The 17199-nt window shown below is 40.1% G+C and overlaps 1 protein-coding gene across 1 annotated transcript; it reads right to left on the reverse strand.

Annotated features, from left to right (window-relative positions):
• Positions 1-4321: 4321 nt before the first annotated feature.
• LOC131242305 (7-deoxyloganetin glucosyltransferase-like) lies at positions 4322-10189 on the reverse strand. The gene is made up of 2 exons (XM_058240876.1): positions 9640-10189; positions 4322-5622 (listed from the first exon to the last, which is right to left on the reverse strand). Exons 1-2 carry the CDS (start codon positions 10136-10138, stop codon positions 4670-4672), a joined length of 1452 nt encoding a protein of 483 aa, XP_058096859.1. The 5' UTR covers positions 10139-10189; the 3' UTR covers positions 4322-4669.
• Positions 10190-17199: the final 7010 nt, after the last annotated feature.

Genomic DNA, 17199 nt, shown 5'->3' on the forward strand with positions numbered 1-17199 from the left:
ACCAAATTTGGTGTTTAAGTGTCTCATGTCCCAATGAGGGGTCATGCAAAGTTTGGGGATAAACAGATCAACGAAAGTGGGGTTTGATCATACGGTTTCAATCTTCAAATGGCCCTGTGGGGACCATTCTGGTTGTTGAGGCAGTTCTGGTGGCCCCCTAGCCATGAAACTTATAAGATAGGTGGTCCATGGCCCGATGGAGGGCCATGTAAAATTTGAAAACGATTGGATATGGGGTTTAGTCGTACGGGTCCGATTTGTGATCAACGGTTACCATGCCACGATCGGGTCCCAGATTTTATTGACGGGTGTAGGACAATACACTAGACCTTCACCATAAATTTAGAAGAAATTCGACGGCTGAAAAGCCTAGAGTCTTAATTTCATTCATCAATGCCAGATTTCAACTCTGGCCTTGGGTGAGTTGACAAGTGCTGTTGGAACGGCTCAGATAATTAAATCCTAGGTGTCCAATGAGTTCTTGGCCCGCGATGGATCACAAGCCCAATGAGATCTATGGTTCCCTAAAGTTTTATAATTTTCTGACCTTCCTGCGTTGCGGTATAGCTCGTTCGGGCTGTTACTAAGTGCAGACGAGCCATCTGGCCTAACGGCCCACACCGGATCCTATCATGACCTGTCGGGTCTATTCTAATGGGCTAATCCTAGGTTAATTAACTTGTGGTACCCCACCGCGAGTGGTTTAAACGAATGGTCCTACGGAAAATCCTACGTGGACGCCCCAGGACACTGTGCTGGTTGGACAGGATGTTACAGACGATCCCAGAGATGAACTATACTGATATGTGGACTTATTGAGCAGGAGTTGGATACTCATTCATTCATTCATTCACTATCCACTCGAGCTGGTGGTGCGTAACGATTTGTTATGTGTACCTTCACAATGGCTAGGATTTCGATTAGGGCGTGCGACTAACCTGAGATCAGGAGTTTACCACATTGAGTCTAACTATCCAAATTAAGTATGGGACTAGTTTAGATAGAAGTCCATTATGATGGACCCCATAGCCTGTGATACTACGTACTACCATCCCAACTTCACACCCTAGCATGGTCATTCCATTCGCACCGCATGTTGCATTACATCCGCAGCATATGGCAATTTGGGTCATTGTATTTCTGCATTTATATGGTCTAGGTATGGCTGACGTTATTTGTGTTACTCATCAGAAATGTATATTGCGTTGTATCCTCTGCATCTGATATTTTGCTCTCTATGATTCCTCATTTGCATTGTTGATTTGTATTGTGTATTCTAATATTGTATGACTCATGAAATTGTCAGTATTTCCGCTCACTCTATTATCGTATGATTTATGATCTTGTTAGTACTTCTGTTTACTCTGATAATTCATGATCTTGTCAGTATTTCTACTTATTTCGATATTATACGATTTATGGATTACCAGTATTTACGATATTGTATGATTATGGCATTGTATTAAATACTTGGCACTTACATTGTGCACACACTTACACCACCCTCTAAGCTTTTAATAAGCTTATACATGATATATGCGTGCAGGTGATGTTAGGTTGCAGCAGTGTTGAGCTTGGAGCATACAGCAGTCTTCTGGAGCTTGATTTTCGCTTTATGTACTTCCCTTTCAGCATTGTAATCAAATGATTATATTAGCAAATATGTGATGATGATGTTGGCTTTGTGAATTGGGTATTCTTATGGTTATGCTTATTATGAGTTAATTGTACAAAAAAAATCCTCCTTATAGAATCCCAGGACTGGAATCTGGCATATGAATGCTAGGGCCAAGAATGGGGTACTACAGAGGCTATCGACACCGGATTCGGTGATCGAGATTCCTGTGAATCAGATTTTCGGGTTTGGGGCGTGACATATGTGCTTTATACACACCATCCATTTATTTTGCTAGCTCATTTAGGGCATGAATTTAAGTATGAGATAGATCCAAATCTCATGTAGACCACACCATGGGAAACTGTGGTGATTGAACACTGACCATTAAAATTTTGAGAACTACAAAAGTTTTAGATCAAACTGACATAATCAAGAGGTTAGATAGAAAATAAACAATCCACTGGCCTTTAAGAATTTCTTAATGGTAGGCATTTAATCACCACAGTTTCTTTTGATGTGGTCCTTTATAGATTATTTGGATTTGCCTCATTTTTTGAATTATTCACTAAAATGAGCAATTAGAAATGGATGGAAAGCATGGGTAAAATTAAAAACATCATGGTGGGTTTCACACAGCTTCTCTTACACCGACCATAGGTACTCATGCGATGTTGTGCGCTGCATTACGCAATCCGAATATGGAGGCAAGGGGCGCGGATTGCTAAGTAACTTAGTCGTGGTGTAGTGTGCTGCATAAACCTGAACTTTGTGGAGCCTAGCTTGATATAAGTGTCTTATCCAGGCCATTCATCCATTTTTACGGCTCATTTTAGGGCATTAGCCTAAAATTGAAGCATATCCAAAGCTTAAGTGGATCACACCACATGAAGCAGTGGGGATAATGACATCCACCATTGGAACCTTCCTAGGGCCCACAGTGGTGTTTATTTGTCATCCAACCTATTCATAAGGTCACAGAGACATGGTCGAAGGGAAACATAAATATCAGCTTGATTCAAAACTTATATGGCCCTTGGGAAGTTTTCAATGATAGGCATTTAATGACCACTATTTCCTGTGGTGGGGTCCACTTGAGGTTTATATATGTTTCAATTTCGTGCTTATGCCATAAAATGAGCTGAAAATCAGATGGACCGTGGATAAGACACATACATCACGATTTGCATTACAGAGAGTTTGCTCATTACGCACTGTATCATCCACCACAACAAAATTGGCCTTTAGCCCCAATTTTTTAGTTTCAGTTCAAAAAATAGAGGCTAAATGTGCTTGTTAACCTTGCTTGATAAGGAACCTAAGGCTAAAAGTTTATTTTTCGCCTCGGTTACTAAAAAATCGAGGCTAGAAGTCCGTTATTTTGCTTTATATATGAATGGATAACTTTTTTATTGGTACTGTGCTTTTATGAATAGATTAAAACGAATGATTGTATTTAATTGAATGAATGAATGATTATGCATAGGTTTATGAATAGATTAAAATGAATGATTTAGCCTCAGCTGTTAAGAATCAAAGTTAAAATTGAATTTAACCTCCGTTGATGCCAACAAAGGCTGAATTTATCTTTAGGCCCAATTATCCAAATTGAGTCTACAACTCTGGTGGCTAAAGGCTTTAGCTTCGGTTGTTAAGAATCGAGGTTAAAAATAAATTTAGCTTCAATTGAAAGCTACCGAGGCTAAAATTTAGATTTAGTCTCGGTCCTTTTAGCATCGGTTGCTAAAACTCATCGAATGGACCATGTTGAATTTGGTTACTTATCCATGGTAAGCATCGTTTGGCACCTAATAAGTGGCTTGGGCTGATTCTTGCACAATGTAATCCTCATAGTAGGGACAATCTATTGAAAGTATTGGATGTCGTACACAGATGACAGGTTGTAAGTTACTCTCCAGGTGGACCGTAAGCTATGGCCCAAGTAGTTGGACTTAAAACACATCTCTCTCTCTCTCTCTCTCTCTCTCTCTCTCTCTCTAGTAAATCAGAAAAAAAAAAAGGTACCATTTTTGTAATTTCATTTATTTGTGGCATGAAATCAGTTGTAATCTTGGTTCCATTGCTTTGTTTGTTTGCGTTTGAAATGACAGAATGCTACAGAAAGTCAAATTATGCACTTGAATTGTACTTAACACACTAATGATTCATGAACTTACTTCGATTTGCAATTAGAATCTAGCTGAGGCCCACCATGACATTTGTGGGAAATTCACTTCATCGATTTTGCCAGGTCATGTTAGGACATGAGCCCAAAAACTAAGCAGATGCAAAAACCCAAGTGGCCTACATACGCAGAATGGTGGGGATTAAAAACCTACTATTGAGACATTCGCAGGTCCACCATGATGCTTATATGCCGTCCAAATTGTTAGTAATATTGGCATTCCCACTAGGATGAGCTGAAAACATATATTAGCCTGATTCAAAACTGTTGTGGCCCCAAGAATGTTTCAACAGTGAGCGTTCAGTCCTCATTATTTTCCTATTGTGGGGCCCACTTGAGTTTTGGATCTGCCTAACTTTGGGCTCATGTCCTAACATGACCTAAGAAGACAGATGGATGTAGTGGACTTGTCACAAACATCACAATGGGCCCCACCTAATTACATCATGGTCCTCTCACTTACGGGAAATGACTGGGGAACCATTTTCTATCATTTTTCTATTATCAGAACCGACGTTACCTTGTTGTCACCATGCTTCTTCCTTTTAATTTAAAAACAACAAATGAAATACGTAAGCAAATACGACTACATGGGTTGACAATGATATATAAATAAAACGTAATCCTGTGGAGATGCATGCACTGCGTGGGCCGGTAATGACACATATGTTTAACAGCATATGGTTGACTAGTTCTTTTCATCTATTTTACTCTTTTTTTTTTTTTTTAAACCAATCCCTTCGATTGCTGCTGTAACTAATTAACTCGTCTTCTCAAACAAAGACATTGCTAGTTTCCTACTCAGGAAGATCATGACCATCCATACACGGGCACACCAACACTACAAACGCAGCGTACTTGCATGTCCATCACAGGCTTAGAGTAGACTTGTACTTTACAGTACAAAGCACCTCACTGATTAGTTGGTCCAGATTCCCGTAAGAAGATCCTCCTTTCTCGGTAGCATTCTCAGCGACCTTCTTCCACTCCATGGCCTTCTTCCTCATAATCTTCCCTTTCTCTCCATCCATCAGCTCCCTCACAAGCACCTCCACGCCATCTCGCCTCACATCGTTGTCGATCTCCATGCCAATTCCCCAATCAGTGCAAGCGAACCGGCAGTTCGTCTGTTGCTCAGCGAAGAATGGCCAACATATAACAGGCACGCCCCCAGATATGCTCTCGATCGTTGAATTCCACCCACAATGCGTTAAGAACCCTCCAATAGAAGGGTGGGACAACACTTGCTCTTGTGGACACCAACCCGAGAGCAGGCCCCTCTTTTGGGTCACGCTTACGAAATCTTGTGGCAACATGGCTGCATCTCCAGCCACAAGATCAGGACGAATGACCCACAAGAATGGATGGTTGCTATTTGCTAGCCCCCAGGCGAACTCCCTCAACTGCTCGGCCGACATGACAGTTATGCTGCCGAAGTTGACATAAACGACCGATCCGGGCTTCTTTTTATCTAACCACTCTAGACATTCATCTTCTTCTTTCCACAAGCTTGATGTGATCGATTTCAAGCTGCTGTCTTGTATCTTGTTGCATTGAAGAGATAGAGGGCCGAGTGTGTAGATGTGGGGAATCTTGCATCTCATTACATCTAGAACATCACGCTCCAAATCATCGAACGTGTTGAAAAGGACCGCCGATGCTTTGGAAGCTCTATGCGCTTCTTGGTCAACGAAGTTAAGCATGATGTCGTCGGGATTCGTTGTTCGGATGAAACTGGGGAAATCCCTTAGACGGATATCCTTCATACCGGGTAACCCGTCGATGCGTGTATCAAGGCATCCGTTTGTTAAGTAGCTATCATCTATTCCCAGAAAACAATGAAAGGGTATTATAGTTAGTTCTGATTTAATTAATTAAAGAAAGGAATAACAATATATACATACATAAACAGAGGGCATATCATTAGCACATGTGCAAACGTGTCACGTCCATAGGAAATCTTATGCGTGTCCTTAATTAGAGTATGACTGTAATGTTAAAAGATCTGTAGGGTCAACATGATGTTTATGTTTTGTCCACATCGTCCATCTATTTTGAAAGATAATTTTAGGGCATGAGTCTGGAAAGGAGGCAGATCAAAAGCTTAAGTAGACCACACCACATGAAGCAGTGAGGATTGAACTCCTACCATTGAAAACTTCCTAGGACCCATCATAATATTTATTTACCATCCAACCTGTTCATAAGGTAATAACGACCTGACGAAGGGAAAATAAAAATATTAACATGATCCAAAACTCCAGGAGGCCTCTGAGAATTTTTCAACGTCAGGCTTTCAATTCCCACCACCTTCCCGTGGTGTGGTTCCACCGTACGGTTGCGCTTAATAGGGTCCCTAGCTGGAGGATGCGGATTTGGTGCCGTACCCCACCAGCACAGCTGCACTAGCTGGAGATGGATTGTCTTGTGAGAATATTGATGAGGCCCACCTTGATGTATATGTTTAATCCACATCATCTATCTATTTTTATATATTATGATATTATAATTGAATATGAGCCCAAAAGGAATGCAGATCAAAGGCTTAAGTGAGCTGTGAGACTGGATTAGATGTTACCCTTATCATGGGACACACCTTATGACATGTTGTGTATTCACGCTGTCCATCCATTCTTGCAGCCAAATTTAGGATGCGGTCCCAAAAAATTAAGTTAATCTAAATCTTAAATGGACCCCACTACAAGAAACAATGGGGATTGAACAAATTACCATTAAATAATAATAATAATAATAATAAACTAAGGCCCACCTGTTGATAAGGTCAAGAATTCATGGATTAAGGGACAATACAAAGATCAGCCTAATCCAAAACTTTTGTGGACCACAAAAATATTTGACTGTGATTCACCACTATTTCCTGTGGTATGGTGCACCTAAGATTTGGATCTACTTGAGTTTTAAAGTCAAGTCTTAAAATAATCTGAAAAAGCAGATGGACAGGTGACATACAACACATTCATCAAAGTGCTACACAATCAGGTAACACCTCGGGTAAGAACTAATCCACTCCCTATAGGGCTGGACGGGGATTAGGCACCGTCCAGTTGAGTTGCGAGACTCGCTACTGAAGTGATGTCACCAATGGGTTCACCATGATGTATGTTTTGTATCTACATGGCCCATTCATTGGAGAGATTATATTAGGGCATGATTCGAAGCTCAAGGGGACTCCACCACATAAAACAATGGGAAGAGTGATGCCCATCGTTAAAAAGCTCCGAGGGCCACGAAAGTTTTAAAGAAAGGTTTCAACTGGGCGTCACTCGCTCCATTGTTTTCTGTGGTGGGCAAACCCCAGCCTTGTATCAGCCTCATTCTTTGACCATGCCCTAAAATGAACTCTCAAAATGTATGAACGTGTGATAAAACACATACATCACGGTGGCCCACAACTTAGTGAGGTCGCTTCAGTAGAGAGCTGGCTGCTCAACCTGTCAGTATCCCATCCACATCCTATACAGCTAGCTCTTGGCGCGGGGTACCCCGTCGGCGCCCTCAATGTAGGCACTGGGGTAGTTAGTAATCAATCCGCGTCAGTCCAACTGCTCCCAACGCACAGTCCATCGGGGACGGATTGGTTACTCCCCCTGACACCAGCCCCTTGGCTGATGGTCGGTGCTCCGTGGCCCCATCATGATGCATATGTTTCATCCATACCGTTCATCCATTTTTACAGATCCTTTTTGGGCTTGATACAAAAAATCATAGGGATATAAATCTTAGGTGGACCACACCACAGGAAAACAATAATGATTTGATATCCACCATCAAAATCCTCCCAAGGCCCACTGTACTGTTTATTTGACATCCAATCTTTTGATTAGATCATAAAGACCGAGATGAAGGGAAAAGATAAATATCAGATTGATCCAAAACTTTTATCATCCCAAAAAGTTTTTAATGGTCAACGTTCATTCAACAATTTTTCCTATAATGTGGTCCACTTGAGATTGAGATATATCTCATTTTTTCTTTCAAACCATAAAATGATCTATAAAAATAGATGGACGGCATGGATGAAACACATACATTATAGTGGAGCCCACAGAGCGCCGACGACCAGCTATTAGCTGGTGGTAGGGAGAGGAGCCAATCCGTTTCCCAGTCCATCCACCGCCAGTGGAAACGTGTCGGCGTACGTGTAAAAAAATTTCGGCCGCGGTTTCGGTCAAGCCAACCATGACGTATTTGAAGCTCACTTTTTTTTTTCTTTTCTATTTTTATTTTTACACACGCACTCACGCCTTAAAAATTCTTTACTTTTTATTGTGGAACCATGGGACCATTTTAATGTGTGTGACTTACATCTATGTTGTCCTCGCGTTTTTTCAACTCATTTCAGGGCATGATCAATATAATAAAACAAATCCAAGTCTCGGATGACCAGCCCATAGAAAACAATGGTAATTAAATGCCCTCCATCAAAAACTTGTTGTGGGCCACCAGAATGTTTATTTCCCATCAATCTGTTGAAAAAGTAAAACGACCTTGATGAAGGAACCATAATATCTGGTTGATCCAAAACTTTTGTAACTTATAAGAAGTTTTTAATGGTCATGTACCACTGTTTCTTGTGGTATGGTTCACCTTAGATTTGGATCTGCTTCATTTTCTGGATCACACTCTAAAATGATCTTTCAAAGCGGATGGACGGCTTAGATTTAAGGCATATCGCCCTGCAGTCAGGGATCCACCCACCACGGTGGATCCACTGAAGCCGCGCCGCGCAATGTGTCGGTGATTGTGTGGGGAGCAGATTACGTTCGGCCCAGGCCTTAGCAAAGACCGTGCAACCCTTACTGTGGGGCCACCTTTACGTATATATATTCAATATCCATGCCGTCCCTACGTTTTGAAAGATCATTTAGGACATGAACCAAATCCAAATCTCAGGTAGGCCATGCCGTGGGAAACAGTGAATGAACATTAACAACTTATAATGGTTCAGAAAATATTTCAATCAAGCTTGATAATTTTTTCTCTCCATCATCCAATTTTATGTGACCTTATCAACAGGTTGGATGACGAATAAACATTAAGGAAACATTAAGATGATCCCTCGGAAGTTTTTAATGGTGTAACGTTGGATCACCACTTTTTCCAATGGCGTGGCCCACTTGAGATTTTGATTGCTTCATTTTAGAATTCATCCAATAAAATGATATGGGAAAATGTATGGACAGCATGGATACAGAATACATGCATCAAGATGGCCCCACAGTAAGGGGCGCGCCATCTTGGGTGAGGCCGGGGCTGCACCTAATCCGCTCCCCTATTGTGTGCGGCTCAAATCAGCTCCGGCACTTGTTTTAAACAGCGGTTAAAACAGCTAGGTCTTTGGGCCCGCCATGTAGCATATGTAAAATCTTCTCCGCCCATCACGTGAGATCCTTGACTACAGGCCGTAGTCTAAAAGTCAGCCAAATTCACGGCTGAGATGGGCCACACCATATGGAATAATGGTACGGGTTGCTACCATAGGTTTGTGTATGGGGCCACCGTGAGGTGTATCTTTCATCAAACCCGTTCATCATATGTAACTCAAGGGGAAGTAGGGAAGATACAAAATCAGCCTATAAAAATAAATAAATAAATAAAAAGCTGGGGGCAATTCCCACTGGGTTGGGCCATCTGAGTGTTTTAGCGTGCCGGTAATGGATGGAGTCCATTTCACATATAAAACGTGGTGGACACAGGTTGGGTGTTTTAGCTCTCGCACTTCCACATTAATCAAAAGTGTACTTCAAACAGTCAACTTTCAAATTATTTTCATGAGAAAACGATAGCTTAAACGATAAAAAGCAGCTAAAGTTGTTACCTTTGAATGGTGTAAAGCCTCTCTCGATCAGCTGCCAATAGTAGAAGTAGCCCAAGAAGCCGCAAGCGCTCGTTGTCCAGAACAGAACCTCAGGTATGGAAAGCTCGTCGGCGACGGGCAGTGTAAAGGACATGACCCCATCGGCAATGATGCAGCTCACCTGAGGTATGCCGGTTGTGTTGTTGAGCTTCGTCACGAGGTTTCGGAATGGTATGAGACAGTTTTTGCTTGTGGAGTCGCACAGAGCCGGGATGTCTTGGGTGGCATCACAGTCGGACGGCGGGAGGCCGTCAGGTATGGTCTCGAAACAGAAATCGTCAAGACAACTGATGGAATCAGAGCCTCTGGACCGCAGGAGACGCTTGTAGTTGAACTCGGTGTAGACAAAGGTGATGTAGAAGCCTCTGGAATGGAGGAGCTTCGCTAGCTTAAACATGGGGTTGATATGGCCTTGTGCTGGGTATGGAATGCAAACGGCATGAGGCTTTTCCAAACCCATCTTGCTCTCTCTCTCTCTCTATGCGTGTGTGATGAGATAGTATGCACGGCTTGGATTTTATAGAGGAAGAAAGTAGATTGATAACTTACTTTTCAGAGCTTTGCTAAGGGCGGGCGCAACTCTTACAATACAGCTCATGTACACGCCACATATATGTGCCATTATGGCACGTGAGTCTGATATCCAGTGATTGGCACGTAAGTGATCTGATATCCAGTCCGTCCATAAGGTTGTTACTAGCTTTTAGATGTTTCCCAAATAAACATGGTCCACTGCTGGCGTGGGCCCTAATATTGGAGACAGGTGGATGGGTTAGATGTGAAAATAACCACAAACTCCACCTAAGGATCAATTGGATCAGCCAGATTTTTGAATCACGTTATCATTATTGGGTAATTAGCTTATTCTTCGAGGGTTGCGTGTGAGGCCTATCATTGTCTGATCCAATTTGTTTGACATAGTTGTCCCAAAAATCACGCCAATGTAACAGTCACATGCACCAAAAGGTGAATTTGGAAGTTTTTCGATTGTTGTCCATTTTGTACGGTGCAGCTGAACTAAGGACTGGTAAAACCTCATTTTCTAACATGGCCTCATCTTGGCAAGACCACTTTATGTTATAGATATGGTGGAAAATTAATAGCAGGTCTATTCTATGCTATGGGTAAGCGAATTCCGTGGATCAGATCGTTTTGAAGTTTCTAATTCAAGTATGAGATAACGGCTCCATTCATCTCAAAATGTTAATTGGAGAGGTTGGGGCATCCATTTGGAGATGACTCGTCGCTTTAGCAGATAAGGGCAGTAAAGCCACCGTGATTGATTCATCTTTTGAAATCTATTCCTTCCGACTACTTTGGTTCACCAAGTGGAAAGGGTCAATGAAATCAAAAGGAAATTGATTGGATTCAACTATGCGTGGTCCAACTCTCCCGCGTTCGGGACCGTCCAACTTAGTTTTGTGATTTCAAGGGGTAATGATGTGGTAGAGGTGAAACAACAAAGGGGATTTCATTTTTGCATTTTCCAGTTGATTCAGTTGGGGATGTAACTTCAGAGTTGAAGCATGTGCCATTGTAGGTCTCTCCATGTTCGTTAGTCGTGGTGCCCCAAGATCTTAGTGCACTGCAGAGCGACTCCAAAGTCTTTGCAGAGTTCTTTTAACTCAGCTACTCCTTAGAGGTGGAATTTATGGTGTTGGTGGGCCCAGGCGGCACCCCTCAAGAGGGAGGCTCATCGTTTATATTCCCATAAAAGCTAATGGGGTAGTTGATAGGTTAGGTAAAGCAGGGAAGGCCGTGATGAGATCGAGCACCGTCTTCCTATGAAGATATAATTAGGACGGGATTATATCAAGCACCGTCTTCCGTGGGGAATAATTAGGACATGATGAGATCAAGCACCATCCTTCTCTAGGGATATGGAACTTCAAAATAATTGATTGATGATTCCCGACAGTCTATTCTTAATGAAAGAGATCTTTAGGGCACGGTCCTATTCTTCGGTGCAAACGGGGAAATGCTAATTCTGTAGTTTGCTTCCACATCAAGTTGCTACATACCATTCGGTCCAAAAGGAACTTGGTTTATTGCATCCACGGTCAATCCCAACCTCACAATTTGTAGCCTATACATGGATGACTTGATTTATAGATGCAGCAATAGTCCACATCAAGTTTTTTTTTTTTTTTTTAATAAATTAATCAAGATTAAAATACTGTACGGCTGAGATCGGTAGTGACAATCTTTCAGCTTGAGATATTTTAGAGAATGATCGACGCAACTGAACAGCCGTCTGGGTTACCACCGTAGGCCCCACCTCTCAGAAATCCAAACCTAAGCACGGTGTTCAAAGCGTGAGGTCAGGGATTCTGAAAGTCTTCCATGCGATCAGACTACCTTGAAGGCAACGGCATCTCCACGCCGTCCCGTCGTAATAAAAGGCCAGACTAAATGATACTGTTTGGTACTGGAAAAGCTCCATGGGCCTCACCTTGATGTATATGTACTATCCACACCATTCATTCATTTTTAAAGATTATTTTAAGGCATTAACCAAAACATGAGGTAGATCCAAATCTCAATTGGACCACACAATAGAAAAAAGTGGAGATTGAACATCCACCATTAAAAACTTAATAGAGGCTAAAAAATGATACGTGTGTTTTTCCTTCAACAAGATCTGTGTGACCTTATCAACGGGTTAGATGCAAATAAAAATCACAGTAGATGCCTTGTGTGCGCGTGTTTGATGAGTTAGAGATTAGATAGCGTGTGTGATAAGATATGGTTAGATGGCTTATATTTTGTAGGGACGCGGATTCCATGGGAAAGCCTTTCTTAAGTAAGTTCCTGCGTAAGGATGTTAAGAGGGGACACCGATGTTTGCGAGAAATTCACCCTGTCCATCCATTTTGGGATCTTATTCAGGACACGAATAAAAAAGGAGATGATCCAAAACTCAAAATAAGGAAAACAATGCAGCAACCGTGCAAACAAAGAGCATACCCCCTATGATCTATAAATCTTGGTGATTTCTGGAGAATTGCCAATAAAATGTAGGGTATCAACGGACCCACGTGAGGGATTTTCTTATCATTTTCCTATCATAAGAGCCAATGTTATCTGGGTGGCATGCTTCTTTTTATTGAAAAATAACAAATGAAATATCTAAGCAAATGCAACCATATAGGTTAACACTGACACGTATATATAACGGATTCTCGTGGACATGTATGCACGCTTCTGTTGAAAAATAAATAATGAAATACGTCAGCAAATGCGGCCATATTTATGTAGCCTGCTCAAATAAAGACATTGCAAGATCACGAGCATCCGTACGCTTGCGCACCGACACTACGAAACAGCGTACTTCCACGTCCATCATATGGGTACAACCCCATTGATGGATGTAACCTTTATTTGGACATTTAATCCTTTTTATCCAAACTGTCAAATTTCAGTGGAGCTGAAGAATCGGACGGTTTAAATCGATGTACGTGCAGGCCAAGTGCACATAGGCTGTCCATTGCACATTATAGCCATAAGAGTAGACTAGTATTTTACAGCAGAAAGCATCTCACTGATTAATTTGTCCAGATTCACGTCAGAAGATCCTCCTTGCTTTGTAGCATTCTCATATCCAATCCATCCGTAAGGTTGGTCCAAGCTTTTAATGTTTACCAAAAATAAATATGGTCCACCACTGGGGTGGGCCCCAATATTGGAGACAGGTGAAAGGATTAGAAAACCTAGTCAAAAAAAAAAATTCATAGGTACCTTGTTCAGTAAACTGTGGCCCACCTAACGAATGGATCAACCTGCCTTTGAATTAGAGCAACAATTCTGATAGATGGATTAGATGTTGGACTTACATGCCATGCTGGCACATATGCTTCCTGTACATGAGATGGTTGCACACGCGTGTGTGCTTGGCGAAGCCCATATTTAGGGAAGTGGATTAGCAGTTGAAGTTGGGAAGCTAAGTGGGGTCCACAGTGATGCTGGTGAGAAATCCAGTACGTATATCAGTTTTGCTAGCTCTTTTAGGACATGAGCCCAAAAGTGTGGTGATCCAAAACTAAAGTGGGCTAAGCGATGGGAAAAAGTAGGGAGGAAAGTGACTATCATTGAGACTTTAGCATAATACACCTTGATATTTATATGCCATCAAAACCGTGCATGAGGCCATTTCCACTTGGATGATAAACACAAACATATTAGCTTCGTACAAAGCTTCTGTGGCCCCATGTTTTGCCCGTGAGATTAAATGGTATGGAATTATATTGGATGGGATTAATATCATTATTACACAATGATTGCACACATGTTTGGGAATACCAATTGTATTTTACCATCCATTTCTCATGTTTGTGATAAAATTCTTAGCATAGGAAAAACAATGGATTAAGTAAAACCCTGTTTGGTGAACCATGGAATTATAATCAATTAACCAAATTTACAACCGATGTTGGTCAGTTGTACACATATATGACGAGGATGTTACGTGTAAAAGGTGTATATGGATGGACGGCATGGATAAAACACATGCATCAACGTGAGGCCCACAAGTGCAATGGATTTCAAAATCTACTGAAAATCTCGCATGGGATCAAATGCAATTCCATCCCACCTAACCCCAACTCTTATAGTCCTTCCCAAATGCTAAATGGAATTTGCATGGAATGAAATACAATTACATCCCACCTAATTCTATCTAAGCCCACGTACCAAATAAGTTTTGAATATGCCTAAATTTCGTCTTCGAAATTGGCTAAGGGTAATAGTAAAGATTTTATTATTCTTTTTGCCTAAGTTTTATTAATTCAAGTTTATATGCGTGGCAGGGTGTATACTATCTATGCTAATCTGGCTCACTTTAGTCTACCCTCATTAAAACTTTTTCGCCCTGAAATTGGCTAAGGCTCCTATTAGGTCCATATTTAACGAGCATATTTGGGGATACAGTGACCTTGGCTATTTATAATTCAGCTTGTCAGGCCCCAAAATTCGGGTACAGAGTGTGCACCCTCAGACCCGAGTTTCAGTTCGTAACTCGTACACAAAGTGTACTAATTTAATTCCTTAATCGGTTTAATTAAAGATGATAATTATATTCAATATAAGGTCCACCATAATCTCAATTACACATACATAATACTTAGCACCAATCAACTTAACATATATAAATCTTGACGACCCTTAAAATAAAATGAACCTTAAAATCATTCACTTATTATACCATTATACTATAATGATATTTATTTCATGCCAACATTATTTCAAAAAAATAAATCTAAATAATTGCTTAAAGTCTCAAAATAAATACTAGCATGCATTATCAAACTATGCTAACAAAATAAAACATATAATCAAAAATTGTCTAATGCCGCCACTTCATCTTCAGATAAGTATGCCCATGTTTCAGGTGGGCCGTATTCAGGTACAGTAGATCCTTCTGGTTCTTGTGTCACATCATCTGCTAATAGCTCCTATTACGATTTTTTCATCAATAAAAATGTAAGCTGGCCAGGTTTAGTGATATAACTGATCATGGTTCATAATCATAGCAATTAAAATAATACATAAATACATATACAATGATATGAATGTAAAATAATGTATGAATGCATCAGATGGGATGATCGTCCATCTGCTTGGGTTGAAAGTCGTCAACCCGCATCCACCCGTTGGGTAGGCTTCCACCTTTCAGTAAGCTTGGGCATAGCCTACATCTGGTAACACTCTACTAGGATCGACATTTCTTCCAAGAAGGGCCCCTAAGATCGACCATGCATTATGCAATGCAATGAATGAGGGATGATATATAAATGCATATTTTTCATATTTGGCATAGTTGTCTCGATTAAAATATTCACATATAAATTTATCGTACAATTATCATATCAAAATATTCAAACCAGTAAATCAATCAAACAATCATAATGATTTATTTTTATTTTAATGAATTATGAGACAAGTTGGGTTACTCACCTGAGTTTGGTAGTATTGACTCTGCAATGTAATTAGGTTGATTTGAATTCCGGGGTCCTATCAATTATATCAACAATATTATTATTCATGTATTTGTATTACATGGTGAGGTCCACTTTTGATTAACATTCTAAGTGGTCAAATCTAAAATAATCAAATAATTAAAATTATATGTTTATGTAAATTTAATTATCAAGATTTAGATTTTCTTTTTAAGATCCTTAAATTAAATGTCAAATAATTAATCGGGGTGGCCCATCAGATGATTGGATCATCCAAATTCTTGAGGTATTATCATGTTTTGCCTCTACACATTAGATGGATGGTGTGGATATAACGACACATATACCGATGGCCCATCTCGACCTTCTACGCTAAGTGATACCAACACTTGCGCAAAAATTTAATATTTCTTTATTAAACACTTTTAGATCTGACTAATGTAGCATATCTAATTGTTAGATTGATCTAAAAATTATGGCCCTTGTATATTTTGGCCTTAAGGATAATATAATCCGTACAGATCTATCTTAGCACAATCAGATTCTGTCCATTTAATTTATTCCTAAAATATTACTAATTAGACCGAAATCATAAAAACATCACTTTATTAATATTGACTCTACACACTTATACAATGATGGTATGGATGATCCATGCCATCCATTGTATAGATCAAGAAGAAATTAACAACATAATAAAAAGTTAAAATGATCTAACGATTAGAACTTACCTGATCAAGCCTTCTTAGAATTTCCTCTTCCTTTTACTTTAAGGCTTCCTATCTCCTTTTTTTTTTAACATCCTCCCTTATCCTGAATTTGAATTTTTTTTATGATATTTAATAAAAAATTTATTATTACTACTTTAAGCATCTCAATTAAGAATTTCGCTACCAACTCAACTATTGACTTGTTTTTATTTTTTATTTAAAAATAAAATCTTTAAATATTTAATTTAGTTTTTTTATAATGTACCAAAATTTAGGGTTGTTACACAACTCGTACCCATTGTTAGGCCTGTTCTTTAATATGAATTGGTTTAATACTCGAACCCTAATTGCTTTCCTTAAATGATTTCATTATTGACATTCTAAGGAAAATTCAGATCATATTTAATGACCTAACCTTACGTATAACTTGGATTAATTTCCTTTGATCCTAGGCCAATGGGGCATGGGGCCCACCACACTTCCGCTGCACCACTTTGATTAAATGGAAGCATAAGCCGACCTAACTAAATTGGGTTCATAATGTTCTACCCCCCTTAAAAATTATTTGTACTCTCGAGGCTCAAGAATCTATGTTCTGATCCGTATGTCGGAACAAGGTGTAATTTACGACCCCTATTCTTGGCATGAAATGAAAAATGATCTCTCAATACATTGGTCTTCTTTTCATCGATGATGTGTATCATGGCATTGGTACCTATGGTCATAGAAATGAGCTAAAAATAATGGTGGGTGTTGTGGTTGATTTCAGGGACAGGTGTGAGTTTGTGGAAAGATGTTTAAGTCTACCAAAGAAGGACTTTTGCCACGGTCCCGACTTACCCTTTTTAATCATGTCT

The sequence above is a fragment of the Magnolia sinica genome, chromosome 4 (assembly GCF_029962835.1).
Source record: "Magnolia sinica isolate HGM2019 chromosome 4, MsV1, whole genome shotgun sequence".
Taxonomy (NCBI): domain Eukaryota; kingdom Viridiplantae; phylum Streptophyta; class Magnoliopsida; order Magnoliales; family Magnoliaceae; genus Magnolia; species Magnolia sinica.

Excerpts from the sequence above, each read along its gene's own strand:
- LOC131242305 (XM_058240876.1), bottom strand. The coding sequence starts at position 10,138 with ATGGGTTTGGAAAAGCCTCATGCCGTTTGCATTCCATACCCAGCACAA. Across the intron at positions 5,623-9,639 it reads AGGCTTTACACCATTCAAAG|ATGATAGCTACTTAACAAAC; the intron begins GTAACAACTTTA and ends TTCTGGGAATAG.